Below are 15,511 nucleotides of genomic sequence, written 5' to 3'. Positions count from 1 at the left end.
TATTTTTTCACTGGAGACACTAAAAACCATCATGTGGGTGTCTATAAAATATTTTATTTTTTAATATTTCATGTTAAAAAGTCCTCATAGATCTTTATGCATTTATATGGGAAGAGAGCTAAAGTATTTTTTAAAGTGAGAAAGTCATGGCTCAAAAAAATATGTATACCTTAGCTTAATCCTATGTATATTAAAAAAGTATAAACATTTCTTTTTGACTAGGTAAATACAGACATAGAAAAATAGAAATGGAAGAAAGTGGTCATAATTGTAACCAGAGGGAGAGATTTTTCTCTTTATACTCTTGGGTATTGTTTTTTTCCCCATGAGGAGGGAAATAAATGTTTTTCAGGAATAGAGGTGATATTTTTGTTGTTATATTAGAGGTGTTACTTATTCTCAAAAAGTTTGGGAAAAATTGGTTTAGAAATGTCCAATATGGTAGCCACTAGCCATATGTGACTATTTAAATTTTAGCTGATTAAAATTAAATAGAATTAACAGTTCAGTAACTGAGTTGCACTAATCATATTTCAAGCCCTCAATGGCCACATATGTAGAGCCAGTAGTTACTGTACTGAACAAAGCAAATAACATTTCTCCTTTTTTAAAAAAAGATTTTATTTTTTTATTTGGCAGAGACAGAGAGAGTACAGGAAGGGGGAGACTCCCCAGGGAGCAGGGAGCCCTAGGCACGGCTTGATCTCAGGACCTCGATATCATGGCCCCAGCTGAAGGCAGACGTTTAACCTTCTGAGCCACCCAGGCACCCCGCAAATAACAGTTCTGTCCTTGCAGAAGTTCCTACTGGACAGTGCAGGTCTAGATCACTGTGTCCGCACATAATGAGGCACCAGTTGGGACACCCTGAAACCCTGAGTGTGAATTACTTAGCGGGAACGAACTATAACCACCGATCAGTTGAGACTTGTAGCTCTTGATTAACCAAAGGGCTAGTTTGGCATTACTCGAAAATGAAGGTGCCTACCTGACTGGCATCCTACAGAATATAAAATCAGTCTGATGTGGAGGCCTACAATGTATCCATGGCAATAAAGACACCTGTTGAATCTCTTTGTGATTCACAGGAACAATAGTGGTGTTTGGACTGCTGGGTTCCCCGGTTACCATGGAAATAGGTGGTTACAATTGTATTTAATCACAGAAACTAAGTTATCAATCCCCGTCCTCTCCTCCACCCCTTTCTATAATCATAACCATAACCATAGCCATAGTGATGACTGTTTCAGTTGAACTTCACGAGTAGACCTGGCGGCAGACGCAACTAGAAATCTAAGTACGGAATGTCAAGGGCAATCCCTAATGAGGAAGTGTGAAAAAAGAAACATGGCGGGGCATTTTTTCAGAAGGAAAAGGCTAGATCTACCACACGGATACAATGACATTGTTACTCTTGCTTCTTGCACAGGCGCAGTGCAGGAGTTCTCAGCGCACGCCTACGCGCACTTTTTCTCACCTTTTCTTCTCTTTCCACTTTCCTCTCTCTCCTTTTTCGCCCTCTCCTTTGCCTCTACCATTACTTGGTTTTTCAGTCTTTCTGTTAGCCCGATTACGCTCTCCTTCCGACCCTCCATCCCCCTCCCTACCACTTTATCCCCCTCCCCCTTCCTTTACCGTCTCTAGCAGACGACAACTTGCGCATGCGCATTAAATAGAACGCCTCGCTCTTTGTCCCCCATCTGTCGTTCACACGAACTCGAACCTTTCGCGTTCGGTAGCCAATAGGATCGAAGAAATGGCGGAAAAAGGATTCCGCCTCTGGAGATAAACCTTGACTGGCAAGGCAGAAAACCAATCAAGGACGCCAGTTTGTACCCCTTAGGAGGCACCGAGCTCCGTCGTCTCGTTTCCGGCGGTCGCGCGCTCTTTTCTCGGGACGGTAGAGGCCGTGTAGCGTCGCCGTTACTCTGAGGAGAGAACAGTCGGTAGAGGGTGAGTTTTGGGACGACTTAGTTCTTGTTTGAGAGGAGAGCAGGATTTTTTGCGACAGGAGGCTAGGGCGAGGTTAGGTTTGGAGGGAGGTTGGCCGTTCGTTCCAAGGCCCATTAAGGCCTTGTCCCCGCCGCCACACGGCCTCTTCAGCCCACCCGCGGGGGCCCATCGCTTTCCGCTCTCCTTGCTTTCCGTTTTAACCTGGCTCCCATTGCCGTTCTCGCCCCGTTGCTTTGTGCGACTCATCTTCGATTCTGATCCCTGTCAGTAAGTTCCCCAGCCCTTTAGCCACCTTGGGCCTCAGGGTGTGGGGTCTATTATCCGTGAGCCCTGAAGTCGAGCCTGGAGGAGGAGGCGCTTTGTCGGCGCTCCTCCTCTCAGCCTCGCGAGGCCATTAATTCAGAATGAGAAATGGAGGGGGCCCCCAAGAGATGTTTCTTTGTCAAAACTCTAGGCTGGGAAGTTCATCTGCTAGTGCAGACCCCGCGGCTTCCCCGGTCAGGTTCCTGTATGCCCTTTTTTTTTTTTTTTTAAAAGTCTTGTTGTCTAGCTACTCGACCCATTTATAGCATCACTTTTTAAAACGAAAATTAATTTTATGGATTTCCTATTGGGTATTTTCCTCTTGGGGAAACTATTGTTGTCACCTGAAACCTTTCTTCGTGTTCTTAACGGGGAAGTTGAGGTTAGAGACGACTTGGAGGTACTTTGCTATCAACCGAAGTTGGGGTAGGTGTAGGGGGTAAGGTTGCCAGGTAAAATACCGGACGCCCCGTTAAATTTGGATTTCACATAGCAGATTATTTTTAGTATCCGTTTCATAGGGTTTAGTTACTAAAAGATCATTTTTAAAGTCTGAAATTCAAATGTACGTTGTGTATTTTTATTTGATAAATCTGGCAACTCTCATTGCGGGGGCGGGGTACTGACTAGATTTATGCTGTGTTTTTGTCCAACTTTGTTGTTAAATGAAAGGTCTTAAGAAGCTCCTGGAAAAGTACCTTACCATATCAGTGCATTTTGCAGCTTTCAGGCAGATCCATATCCATGCAGCCATCTAGGTCGGTAGATTTTTTTACCAGATTTCCCCCCCACCCCCCAGCTTCCACTTAAAAAAAGTTGATCCTTTTCCTGAAAACTGATTTCAAATATGTGTGATGTAGTGTTTGGTCTTGTACCTAAGCCACATTTATGCAGTAATACTGTGTTCAGTAGCCCCAGTCTTTCTAAACCAGCAGTACATATTTTCTTTCAAGAAAAGTCCTTCATCAGGGTTAGTCTTTGGGATAGATAAGTGGACAAATCCTTGATGCCGATCTTTGTGCTTAGTTCTTAGAGGCCCAGTGGTTGGGGGCAATGAATTTATTGCTCAAGAGAGATTTCTGCACAATTTCCGTATTATGTTGGTGGTCATCATCAGAAATAAGTGATAGGGACAGTACTTACTGAGTACTTGCTCCTTTGTGGGCACTGTTTTAAGTGACTTATACAATACTATTTAGTCTTCACCATTGAATGCCTTCTTGGGAAAGAGTAAACTGGAAGGAAGGATTGTAAAGATTAGCATCGTAGAGACATTTATTCAGAAACACAGTTTGGTTGTAAAAAAATGATTTTTGCTAGAATCCAAAAGAGAAGAGTGTAATTAATGATATTTGTCTAACTACAGCACCAGCTGAATGCAGAAATACGGATAGTGGTTGCCATCTGGAACAAGTGCTGTGTACACGATCTCATTTAGTCCTTAAAATAACCAGCCCTGTGAAGTTGCCATTGTTGCCCACTCCTTACAGGTGAAGAAACTTGAGGCTCAGAAGTTAGGTGACATGGCTAGTCAGTTTGTTGGATCTAAACTTTGAAATCAAGGTGAGTTTGATTACTAAGCTTGTAGCATAGTGATGAGAATGAGCTTTAGAGTTAAATAGTTGTGAGTTCCACTCCTTGCTCCATCACATTTGGGTAACCTTAGATGGACATCAGTTTTCTTACCCAGGAGATAATAGTTTTGAGCTCTGAGTGAGATAGTGCAGACTTAGCAGTGCCTGGCATATAATGATTGGTAAATATCTGATACTATCATCTTCACTACCAGACTACACATCTAAAACCAAAAATAACCTCCCTTGAAGTTACTTTACATGGTTTTAGAACATCCTAGCACTTTTTCTTCAAGGAGGTAGATCATTTCTACTAAAAAGTTATAAAATGGCCTTTTTGAAAAGGAGTGGTGAAATTTGGTTACGATGTGTATACAGAGTTTTTAATATTTGAGTTTTGAGTGGATCTCTATGAGGATTTTTATAAATGTGTAAATATAAATTGTGGATTCCTGAATGGGATGCGAGATACTGAGGCTGGGGCCACTGATTCCCAAATTAAAGGCTGGAGAAAAAAAGAGGGTCCTTGGATTCTAGCCAGGGGTAAGAAGGTAAGAACCTAGTTGGAGAAATGGCTGTGAAGATAACTCAAGTTTCTGCTATAGGCCAGTTTGGAGTCAGGGGAAGGGAGGTGTTTAATAGCTGGGACTAAAATACTTAAAAGATCTGAATCTAATGCCAACTTAACCCCATCCCCAAAAGTTGCTGGGGTTGACTTCATAAATTTTATATGTTTTAATTTCCTATTTTTATGTCTTATTTTTAGAAACATGATTGCCCTTTTTTTTAGAGGAAAAAATGCTGCACTGTGGGTAAGACTAACAAAGATAGATGCGATTATTCTAAGAATTTATTATAAGGAAGTAGTCAAAAAGAGCTATAAGCAAAAAGATGTTTACTGCATCATTCTAATAGGAAAAGGGTGAAAACAAATGTCTCATGGTAGGGGGTAGTTTAGTAAGTTAGTATATATCCACATGGACTTTGGGTAGCTGTTAAAAATTAAAAGTGTTGACATGGAATTTAAGAAAAACAACATACAGTGCTGCAATATAACTTCATTATATTGAAATGATAATGTATGCTTTGGAAGGTAAATAAGTAAAAATGGAAATTGTGGGAGGAATATTTACTCATGGATGTGCCCAAGATTTAACTATGAACATTGTTTATAAATAATGGTGAAAATAGGAACAACCCAAGTGTCCCAACACCATAGGTGCTTGGTTGACAGCCAAATACTGTGTCCGTTAAAAATTAATGTAGAAGAAAAAAATAATGTAAAAGATTGAGTGACATAAAAGCTCTTCATCATGTAATAAAGTAGAAAAGGCAGGTTGTAAAAATAGTCTTTATAATATTTCATTTAGAGTACATGCAAATAAATCAGTGACCGGAAGGGTAAGTAACTGACTTCTGGTGGTGGATATTTTTGTTTCTGTTTTCTATATTAAAGATAGATTTGAATAAAATCTTTTAGAAAAGTGGGGGCGCCTGGGTGGCTCAGTGGGTTAAAGCCTCTGCCTTCAGCTCGGGTCATGATCCCAGGGTCCTGGGATCTAGCCCTGCATCGGGCTCTCTGCTCAGTGGGGAGCCTGCTTCCCAGTCTCTCTCTGCCTGCTTGTGATCTCTGTCAAATAAATAAATAAAATCTTTTAAAAAAAAGATATATTTTGTAATAGGTACCTTGTTAATGAGAAACATAAGTTTGATGAAATGATACAAATAAGATTCAAGTCTTGGCTTATTGTGTCAACTCTCCAGTGAGGCTTACCTCAGCTCTGTTTAAAATTGCAGTCTTATCGGGCACCTGGGTGGCTCAGTTGGTTAAGTTTCTGCCTCCAGCTCAAGTCATGATCCCAGGGTCTTGGGATGGAGTCCTACATGGGGCTCCCTGCTCAGCAGGGAGTCTGCTTCTTCCTCTACACTGCCCCACCCCCCGCCCCGCTCCTGTTCTCTCTCTCAAATAAATACAATCTTTTTAAAAATTTCAGGCTTACCCCTTTCACTCCCCTATCGACTTCGTCCCTGTTTCTTTATTTTCTAGTAGCACTTATTTCTTATTAAATACTATGTAATTATTGGGGGGGGTTGTTTTTGTTTGTTTTTGGTTTTTTGGTGGTTTTTTTTGGTCTAACTGGAAGGTAAGCACAACTGAAGGCAAGAATCTTTTCCTTTGTTCATTGATGTATCCCAGGCACCTATAATTGTTCCTAGCAAATAGCATTCAGTGAATATTTGTTGGGTGAATTAGTAAAAAAAAAAATTAGTAAATAATGATCAATAAGCTATAAACAGGGCAGTTTTCATTTTTGCCTGCCTTCTGTTCTAGTCTACATGCATTTTTGAGGGGGAAAAAAACCATTTCCTGTTTCTTAAACCTTTCCCTTTTAAAACCTCAAACATTTTTCTTTTCTTTAAAGATTTTATTTATTTGTAAGAGACAGCATGAGTGGGGAGAGGGACGGGAAAGCAGATGCCCCACTGAGCAGGGAGCCAGGACTCTGGGATCGTAACCTGAGCCACTCAGGTGCCCCAAAATGTTGAACATTTTCACATGTACATGGTCTTCATAATTTTTAATGCTGTGTAACACTCCACTGAATAGATGTACCATAATTTATTAAAAACTGTACCTCTGATTTTGGGTATTTTAAGTCATTATTTTGTTACTGTAAAGATCATCATAGTGACTTTTTCATGGATATGGTTTTTAAATTTTAAAATTACATTCTTTCGGGGGAGGGCAAAGGAAGAGGGAGAGAGAAGTCCTAAGCAGTCTCCACACCTAGCACAAGAGCCTTACAGGGGACTGGATCTCAACAGCCCTGAGATCATGACCTGAGCCAAAATCAAGAGTCAGATGCTTAACCTGAGCTGCTCAGGCACCTCTAAAATTATATCCTTAGGGTAAATTTCTAGGAATAGAATTTCCTCAGTTACAGAATGTGAACAATTTGATAGCTCTTGTTATTACTTGTTTTATGAAACAAGCATTTGATAAAGTTGTTTACGTTTTGGAGGGATATGATAAGAAATGTATTAGGAAAGCTTCTATATACATAAAAAGTATTCTCATATACCCCAGAATCAGTAATTATCAAGTCATTGTCACATTTTGTTTGAGAAATCAATTTTCTCTATTTTAGAGGAATCATGCAATGTTACCAATAAATGTTGATGAAGAGGTCCTTGTCAGCATTTTTCCTTGAGCTAAATTCTGACTAGGTCTTGTTTAGGGGAAAGGATTTAGGATTGGCTTATGCCCTTTTATTGCTGGTGAACTGTCCTTAAATGAGGAAGATGGTCCTCAGCTTGTTAACTAGATCAATTAGAAAATTTCCATTTTAAAGCCATCAGTTTTTGAATTCACTCTGGATTGTACCAGGAATTTTCATTTTGTTTTAATCTTAGATTAATTTTTAGGTGAGATTTAACATGATTATATATTCATCTTTTTATTTGATGCTTTTCATTGCTTTAGTAGTCATTTATCCTCATTGTGATTAATAACCATATTTACTGAATACTTACTATATTTCAGTACTAAGCTAGTGTTTTCACATGTTTATGAATCCTTATAGCCATCTTGAGAGGCATTTTTATTAGCCTCTTGGTAACAGCTTAAATTTGTGCAGGAGTGATTTACTAAGTAGTACATAGCTAGTGAGTACTAGGACCATGCTTCCAATCTAAGTATGTCTAACTGCACAGCCCATACTTTCTCTACTGTTCATTCCACAATATCTACTGTAGGTTGAGACTGCAGAGTACCATGTAACAAGATTTAATAGTCCTTGTCCTTGTGATAAGTAGAATATATTTCCCTCATTATGTTTCAGTATTATGATAGAGCTAGTTTTTAGGCAGTAGCTTCTTTGGGGAAAGTAGTTTCCAATTAATGTATAGAACTAGTGAACTGGAAGTTTCTTCAAGCTACTCTGATGCAAGCTGTTCTCATTTAGTACTTGTCTAGTTTCTCTGTGCAGCGTAACTGCTAAAGTCTAGTGGTTTTTAGATTTTTGAGTGGTGCAACTTTTCCATACTTGTTTACAATAACCAGTTTGAATCTGGCGAAAGCCAGGATATCAGAGATGATTAGTGACACGTAAATCATCAGGAAGGTGACTGATTAGTCCTGAATGTATTTGGCAGTCCACATTTTCCTTTTAGGGTGCAAAAATGCAGAGCAATAAAACCTTTAACTTGGAGAAGCAAAACCATACTCCAAGGAAGCATCATCAGCATCACCACCAGCAGCACCACCAGCAGCAACAGCAGCAGCCGCCACCGCCACCGATACCTGCAAATGGGCAACAGGCCAGCAGCCAGAGTGAGTACATGCTTGTAGGGGGGTCAGAATAGGTTCCCTCTTGGGAAAGGTTTCTTGGTTTTTAGATTAGTCTCTTGGGCTTAAAAAGGAATAAGCCTTTGTGGCACAACTTTTGCTCTTTTTTCTCCTATTTACCTCTTAATACTTAGGATAGAAAAGGGTGATTCACTCAGAGGAGCAGCAGACATGTTGGGTAGCAGATGAGTACAAGTTGCTGTGTTGTGTTCGCGTATTCTGCTAAACAGATGTCTGTGTGTTTTACCTCAGAGCTCGGTTCTTAGAGGTAATCATCAGATGATTGGTAGTTAGAAAATACAGAACAAGTCTTTAAGGGAAAAGAAGTCTGGTACTGAGTGTTATACTTTAAGCCTGGGTTCTGTGCCAACCCGTTTTTAATCAGAGTAAACATTCTTTAAAGGCATGTTCCATTCATTCAGCAAACTTTGAGTACCTATTGTGTGCCTCTAAAACTAGAACCAACCTCAGCCCTCTTTTATTTCCAGAGATCCCTACAAAGAATACTGTTTCCTAACTCATTTCCTTTCATTCCGTTAACCCAAGCATGAAAGAATGGGAACTGTTAAGGTTTTGAAGATTGGTGAGAGATAGGAAAAATGGAGCAATTATGTTTCAATTTTATTTTTTAAAGACTTTATTTATTTGAGAGTGAGTGAAAGTGCATAAGTAGGGGGAGGGACAGAGAGAGAGGGATAAGGAGACTCCTCACTGAGCAGGGAAGCCCAGTGTGGGGCTCGATCCCAGGACCCTGGGATCATGACCTGAGCCAAAGGCAGACACTTAACCGATTGAGCCATCAAGGCACCCCTATGTTTCAAATTTAAAAAACTGATCTCTTCTGACATAAGTCTCCTTGACTTGCTTAATTTTCTCTTTGACCAATAGCTTCTGTATTGTCTTTCTGTCTCTTAGTCTGGGTGGCTCCTGACCCTTAGTAGAGCTATTGAGAAGTATTCCCAGATGTCTGCATACTGCTTTGACATTTTAAGGTCCAATTTACTGATAAGTGGTTATTGGATAGATTATTTTGGGAAATGGTGTTTGACTTCTTTACAGCAATTGGGTTTCCTAATCTAGCAGCAGTTGTACCTCTTTGAGAATGTGACTGTAGATCTCTTTGCCCAATCTTTTGAGTGACTTTGTGTATTCTCTCAGATGAAGGCTTGACTATCGACCTGAAGAATTTTAGGAAACCAGGAGAGAAGACCTTCACTCAACGTAGCCGGCTCTTTGTGGGCAATCTTCCTCCTGACATCACTGAGGAGGAGATGAGGAAACTATTTGAGAAATATGGGAAGGCAGGCGAAGTCTTCATTCATAAGGATAAGGGCTTTGGCTTTATCCGCTTGGTGAGCAACAATGGGCTTTTAGAGTATGTGCTCTGAAAGGTGGGGAAGCCGGGGAATGATGGATATGGAAAATTGGGCAGTGGAAATAATTCTCAAATGGTCTGTTTGTTAAATGTTTAATAGATATAGTTGGTAGAACAGGACAGAAGATACATGTTTTATTTTTATTTTTCCTCATAGGTTTTTGTTTTGTTTCAAGGGCAACATAGGTTTATTTGTCTAGGACACTGAGACTAAAATATGTTCTTTGGAACTTCTGTTTTAATTGGTAAATTTCAAACATACGGAGGTAGACACAATAGTATAATGAACCTATATATACTTCATGCCCAGCTTTAATAATTATCAACTCAATTTTATTTTATCTTAGTAATGATTAAGGTTTATATAATTTATTTCCCAAGTTCTTGCCTATGTATCATCTCACTTAAGACTTCTTGAAACTATGAAGGGACAGTTTTATTCATACCTATTTTTAAAAATTTTTTAAGTTGTGTTAAAATACACATAAGATTTATCCGTTTTTAAGTGTAGATCTTTTTCATAAAAACTAATTTGATTAGGAAACATGTTTAAGTATATGAGGGAGGAACTTTTCTAAGCATTCTCTACGTAAACAAGGAACATAATGTGTTAGCAAGTTCACTAGATACCGTGGTCAGAGCTAGTTTTCATTCCAGATCTACCATTAACTCAAGATTACATGGGCAGGTAATTTTTTCTGGGGTTCAAGGTTCCTCTTTAGTAATATGAGAAGGGGTTTCCATTAGGGTCTATGGTTCTAAAGAGGTCTCATGAAGGGAATACATGATTTTCGTTAAACTTGTATGTAGCTAGTGAAATTAAAATATTCTGGCTGCTATATTGTAATTATTGTAATAAAATTGTAATTTTATATTACATATATCACATGTATAAAAATTATAATAAAATATTCTGGCTGCTGGTCATTGTCCCAAAGATCTGTTACCACTTGGATGAATAACCTACGATACTGATGACCATATAAGTGGTATTAACTTCTAGAATTTCCAGTTGATTTATTGCAAGGATATCAGAGCAATTAACGATCTGAAAGAGTTATCTGAAACATGTAATTTCTATTCTTTCAGTACTATCAAGGTTTATTTGTGTGTTGTCAGGGTTTGGGGCAGGCGGACATTTTATATTGGGCTGTGCTACTTTTGACTCTTGATGCTGCACATGTGGTCTTTGTCAAACTCGAGTTATTCTAACTTGCCTCTGCTTTATAGGAAACACGAACCCTAGCGGAGATTGCCAAAGTAGAACTGGACAACATGCCACTCCGTGGAAAGCAGCTGCGTGTGCGCTTTGCCTGCCATAGTGCATCCCTTACAGTCCGAAACCTTCCTCAGTATGTTTCCAATGAACTGCTGGAGGAAGCCTTTTCGGTGTTTGGCCAGGTGGAAAGGGCTGTGGTCATCGTGGATGATCGAGGAAGGCCCTCAGGAAAAGGCATTGTTGAATTCTCAGGGAAGCCAGCTGCTCGGAAAGCTCTGGACAGGTGCAGTGAAGGCTCCTTCCTGCTAACCACGTAAGTGAAGGGGTGCTTTTAGAAATAGACCGTAGGTCATTACTTCCTTTGGTGGTGTGGGAAGGTAACCTCTAGGAACCATGTTTTTGTGTTCACTTAAAGACTTTGGATATTATAATTCAACTTTTTAGTAGGGTTTTCAGTGTAATCTTAAATTAGCAGAAATAGTATGAGGATTAAGAAATAAACCCTTCAGTCTTCTAGTAGGTTGTTTAATCAGTCTTAAATCTCCCCTTTGAAGTCTTAGAACTCTGAAAAGTTGTTTTGTGCATGCAGCATCTCTGTGTTTACTTGATGTCATTGTCTGGAGTTTTATAGATACTGGATATTTAAACTGCACTTAAGTATCCTATCTACTTACTTTGAACATCTTTAAAGCTGTATTCTGAGATTTAAAGCCTCATTCCATCCCGTCAACCCCAGATTCCACATAATGCCATTAAAAGAACTTGGTTACTTGGGGCTGGGTGTAAAGACTCCTTCAGAAATATGTTTAATTGTCCAGTCCTGATCCCTAACTACTTAACCATGCCAGTGGTAGGTATAGAGAGGAAGCCTGCTGTAGGGTATAATTTGATTGACGCTGAGCTGCTTTCTCCCAGATTTCCCCGGCCTGTGACTGTGGAGCCCATGGACCAGTTGGATGATGAAGAGGGACTTCCAGAGAAGCTGGTTATAAAGAACCAGCAATTTCACAAGTATGTGGTTCTAATAGATTCCCTTTTAGGTGCTTGTCTATTCTTAAGGAAGCTTGTAAAGGGATGTGTCAAAGAGGCAGGTCTTTCCTATAGCTCTTCTTTGGCCACCATAGTCTTGGCCCTCAGGAAGAATGCAGTGCTTAGGTGGGGGGGAATCTTGGACATAGTTTTAATAACCCAGGAACCTTGTCTACAGGGAGCGAGAGCAGCCACCCAGATTTGCACAGCCTGGCTCCTTTGAGTATGAGTATGCCATGCGCTGGAAGGCACTCATTGAGATGGAGAAGCAGCAGCAGGACCAAGTGGATCGCAACATCAAGGAGGCTCGTGAGAAGCTGGAGATGGAGATGGAGGCTGCTCGCCATGAGCACCAGGTGATGCTGATGAGACAGGGTGAGTATGGTCGTACAGGTCTTCAATCTAGAATGAGAACAAGATGGCTTTCTTCAGGAATGTTTTATATCAGTTGGTAGAGAAAGGCCTAAATCTCTGCTGTTATTCTCTGAAATATTTTGTTGATCTCGGTAGGCAGATGAGCTTGGAGATGTGACAGAGAATGTTGGATTCTGTGGAGAAGGACATAATAGGTGTGACTTCATTTTTGGAATCTGGATAGCTCAGATGGCCATGCGGGGATTATATATCCCCTTTGCTTTCTGGATCTTTCTTTATGGAAAATTATTAGGCCTATATGAGGAGAATGAAGAATGCTCTGGATTGGTCTGTTGTTTTCCTAGACTTGATGAGGCGCCAGGAAGAACTTCGGAGGATGGAGGAGCTGCACAACCAAGAAGTGCAAAAACGAAAGCAGCTGGAGCTCAGGTGACTAGCTCTGAACCCTCTCCTCTGACAGCTGTGACGTAATGTCTCATTCCCTTTTCCTGTTGCCCGGTTGCCTCATGCATTTGTCAATATCGCGTGAAGGCTTCTCATGTTCTCCCTTCGGATGGGAAATATTTCAGAGGCCCGTGATTCTAGGAGTTACCCAGAGCCGCACTAAAGGGAACACAGCTGAGTGCTGCTGTCAGGAGGTTCTTTTCTAGAAGGAGGAATTTTCCCCTGAAGGACACCTTTGGCTTGCTTTAGGGCTGGACACATTTAGCAGTGAGTTTCTTGGAAAGCTCTGATAGCTTTCAGTAGGCTCTTGATCTCCCCTGTTAAGATAATCGGCTCAAGTTCTGAAATGTCTCTGCTAAATACTTTGGTCACTCTCTGTAGGCAGGAGGAGGAGCGTAGGCGCCGTGAGGAAGAGATGCGACGGCAACAGGAAGAAATGATGCGGCGACAGCAGGAAGGATTCAAGGGAACATTCCCTGATGCGGTATATCTCCCATGTGCCCATGATGTACCAGGCCAGTCATGATACGACAAACCCACCATAAGTTGTCCACTAGGACTATAAAACATACCAGTTTTGACCAGTTATGACCAGTTTTTGTATTCTGTGAAACTCATTTTAGAAAGAAGAATTCATAGGAAGGAAAGGTAAGGTGTGAAGGGGAGTTCTTGCTTCACAGGCAACTTAGGATGGAGAGCTAGGGCCAGTGTTACACTGTTTAGACTCATTGATTACATGACATATCCAGTCCTATAGCAGCCTAAACTAGTTCTCTGATGTCCTTGGCGTTACTGTGCAGACTGAGGTCCTTGAAGTCCTTGAAGTTGTCAGCTATCTCTCCCCTTGCCTTTTATCTCTTCTGTTCTAGGAGACGCTGACTTGTGTCCTTGCAATTCTAACCTTGATCTCACCTGCACAACTAGCAAGGAGTTGTTGGTTTTCCTCAGCTTGGCCTCAGTGTACTTGGAATGTGTTACCACTCTGTTTGCTTCCCTTAGAGTGTGGTCCTCAATGTATTGTGAATGGTAGAATGCAGTACTGTCTTGGACTGTCTTGAGTATTTCATATTTTTCAGAGAGAACAGGAGATACGGATGGGCCAGATGGCTATGGGAGGTAAGGACTTAGGAGGTTAATGGCTCCGATTTCCTTTTTTGTATGATTTCTGGTGAACTCAGTGGCTTCCCAGACATAGTCTAGATTTAAGGGGGCTGACATTTCTCTCAGGGAGCATCGTTTTGGGGGGTGGGTAACACATCCTTAGCTCAGAGGTCTTGTTGAATTGTTTTCTCTTACACAGAAAGACTGACAGTGTCTGTCTCCTGTACTGATCACACACTGTTCTGCTTTAGGTGCTATGGGAATAAACAACAGAGGCGCCATGCCCCCTGCTCCAGTGCCAGCTGGTACCCCAGCTCCTCCAGGACCTGCCACTATGATGCCAGATGGAACCTTGGGATTGGTAATACACTGCAGAGCCTTACAGTAATTCTAAATGGTGATAGGAGAAAAGACTTTGATTTCAGTCCCTGTGCCTGCCTAATTTTACTACAGATAATCAGGTTTTAGGGTCACTGGTTTCCATTAAATGTAACCTCAAGGTCTTGATTTTTTGAATTTTGAACAAACTCAGTCTCTATAATTTGTCTAGGAGTTAAGTAAATGCCTTTGACTGGCTTGTCTGACTGTGAGGTGCTATCCTGGGTTAATGGGGGTAACAGGTTTCGCTTAGTTGTTACTGTTTTGGAGGGAAGGCAACTGAAAGTTAGGTATTAATCACATAAAATAGATTAGGAACCCAAAAGGCTTTATGGCTCATACTGAGTTCTAGTTCTAGTGTCAAAATTTTAAAACTGGGTGGGCATAAGATTGCTGAAGAGTAATGGCTTGTCCTTGTCCATATACTTAGTTCAAGAAAAGGGAGTTAAGTAGAACTTACTTAGTCTGGGAATTTGCTGTGTAATATTGCTTAGTCAATAGGAATTGGGATAAAAAGAAAGGTAGCCTGGTTGGGTGGGTCTATAATTCAAACAGCCTTCTTTTCGGGGATGTCCGCTAAGTTCTAAACAGTTGTAGTCACCCCTAGCACATAAAGAGCTTTGAATAGTCAGGGTGGGAATGGCCCCCCTGGGAAGGATTACAAATGGGTGGGAAGCTTGGGACATAGGTTCTATTGTAACTTTTCTCTCTTCTCTTCCAAGACCCCACCAACAACTGAACGCTTTGGCCAAGCTGCTACAATGGAAGGAATTGGGGCAATTGGTGGAACCCCTCCTGCATTCAACCGTGCAGCTCCTGGAGCTGAATTTGCTCCAAACAAACGTCGCCGATACTAATAAAAATTTCAATGTCTAGTTTCTCAAAAACCCTTTAAAGAAGGACCCTTTTTGGACTAGCCAGAATTCTGCCCTGGAAAAGTGTTACGGATTCCTCCCAATAGTTAGGTCTTCCTTGCCTGTACTACTCTGAGGGAGTTTGCTGGAGGCTGAGGGCAAGGGAGGGGCGATATTTAACAAATCAGTTCAGTGTGGTATATCGTTTAACTAATCGATTCTGTGTGGTGCATTCCTGAAGTCTCTCGTGATTGTTGAGGGCCTGGGGTGGGGGGGGAACCATGGCAAAATGGATCCAGTTAGAGCCCCCATTAATCTTGATCATTCCATTCTTTGTCCATCCTGTTCTATTTGGTTTCTCATTATACCCTTCAACCCCAGAGACACTGCCACATACACCACAAAAACAAATCCCCCAATGACCTTAGCCCCATTGTTCCATTCATTCACAGGTGGGAATTCAGGCAAATGTCCACAGAGGTCACAGACAACATACATACGGTTCTGTTATATCCCATATATTACCCCTTCATGTCCTAAGGAAGACATTTTCTCTTA

At 40.9% G+C, this 15,511-nt stretch overlaps 1 protein-coding gene across 2 annotated transcripts; it reads left to right on the top strand.

Moving 5' to 3' along the window:
* Positions 1-1,835: 1,835 nt before the first annotated feature.
* NONO (non-POU domain containing octamer binding) lies at positions 1,836-14,986 on the top strand. 2 transcript variants are annotated; one of them, XM_032848855.1, is made up of 11 exons: positions 1,836-1,953; positions 8,004-8,163; positions 9,337-9,530; positions 10,784-11,085; positions 11,688-11,783; positions 11,980-12,176; positions 12,521-12,605; positions 13,002-13,104; positions 13,697-13,736; positions 13,973-14,082; positions 14,822-14,986. In XM_032848855.1, the coding sequence occupies exons 2-11, from the start codon at positions 8,013-8,015 to the stop codon at positions 14,954-14,956; spliced, it is 1,413 nt and encodes a 470-aa protein (XP_032704746.1). In that variant the 5' UTR covers positions 1,836-1,953; positions 8,004-8,012; the 3' UTR covers positions 14,957-14,986. The 2 variants fall into 2 exon arrangements, with proteins under 2 accessions (XP_032704746.1, XP_032704747.1); XM_032848856.1 differs by lacking the exon at positions 1,836-1,953 and adding an exon at positions 3,623-3,819.
* The last annotated feature ends 525 nt before the right edge of the window (positions 14,987-15,511 follow it).

Source organism: Lontra canadensis, unplaced genomic scaffold, assembly GCF_010015895.1.
Source record: "Lontra canadensis isolate GAN:19392208 unplaced genomic scaffold, GSC_riverotter_1.0 scaffold210, whole genome shotgun sequence".
NCBI lineage: Eukaryota > Metazoa > Chordata > Mammalia > Carnivora > Mustelidae > Lontra > Lontra canadensis.
This window is presented reverse-complemented; position numbering and strand designations above follow the sequence as displayed.

Bases quoted from the DNA above. Each gene is read 5' to 3' on its own strand.
- NONO (XM_032848855.1), top strand. From the start codon at position 8,013: ATGCAGAGCAATAAAACCTTTAACTTGGAGAAGCAAAACCATACTCCA. The intron at 12,177-12,520 runs GTGAGTATGGTC...TTGTTTTCCTAG, and splicing joins GGTGATGCTGATGAGACAGG to ACTTGATGAGGCGCCAGGAA. The intron at 13,737-13,972 runs GTAAGGACTTAG...GTTCTGCTTTAG, and splicing joins GGGCCAGATGGCTATGGGAG to GTGCTATGGGAATAAACAAC.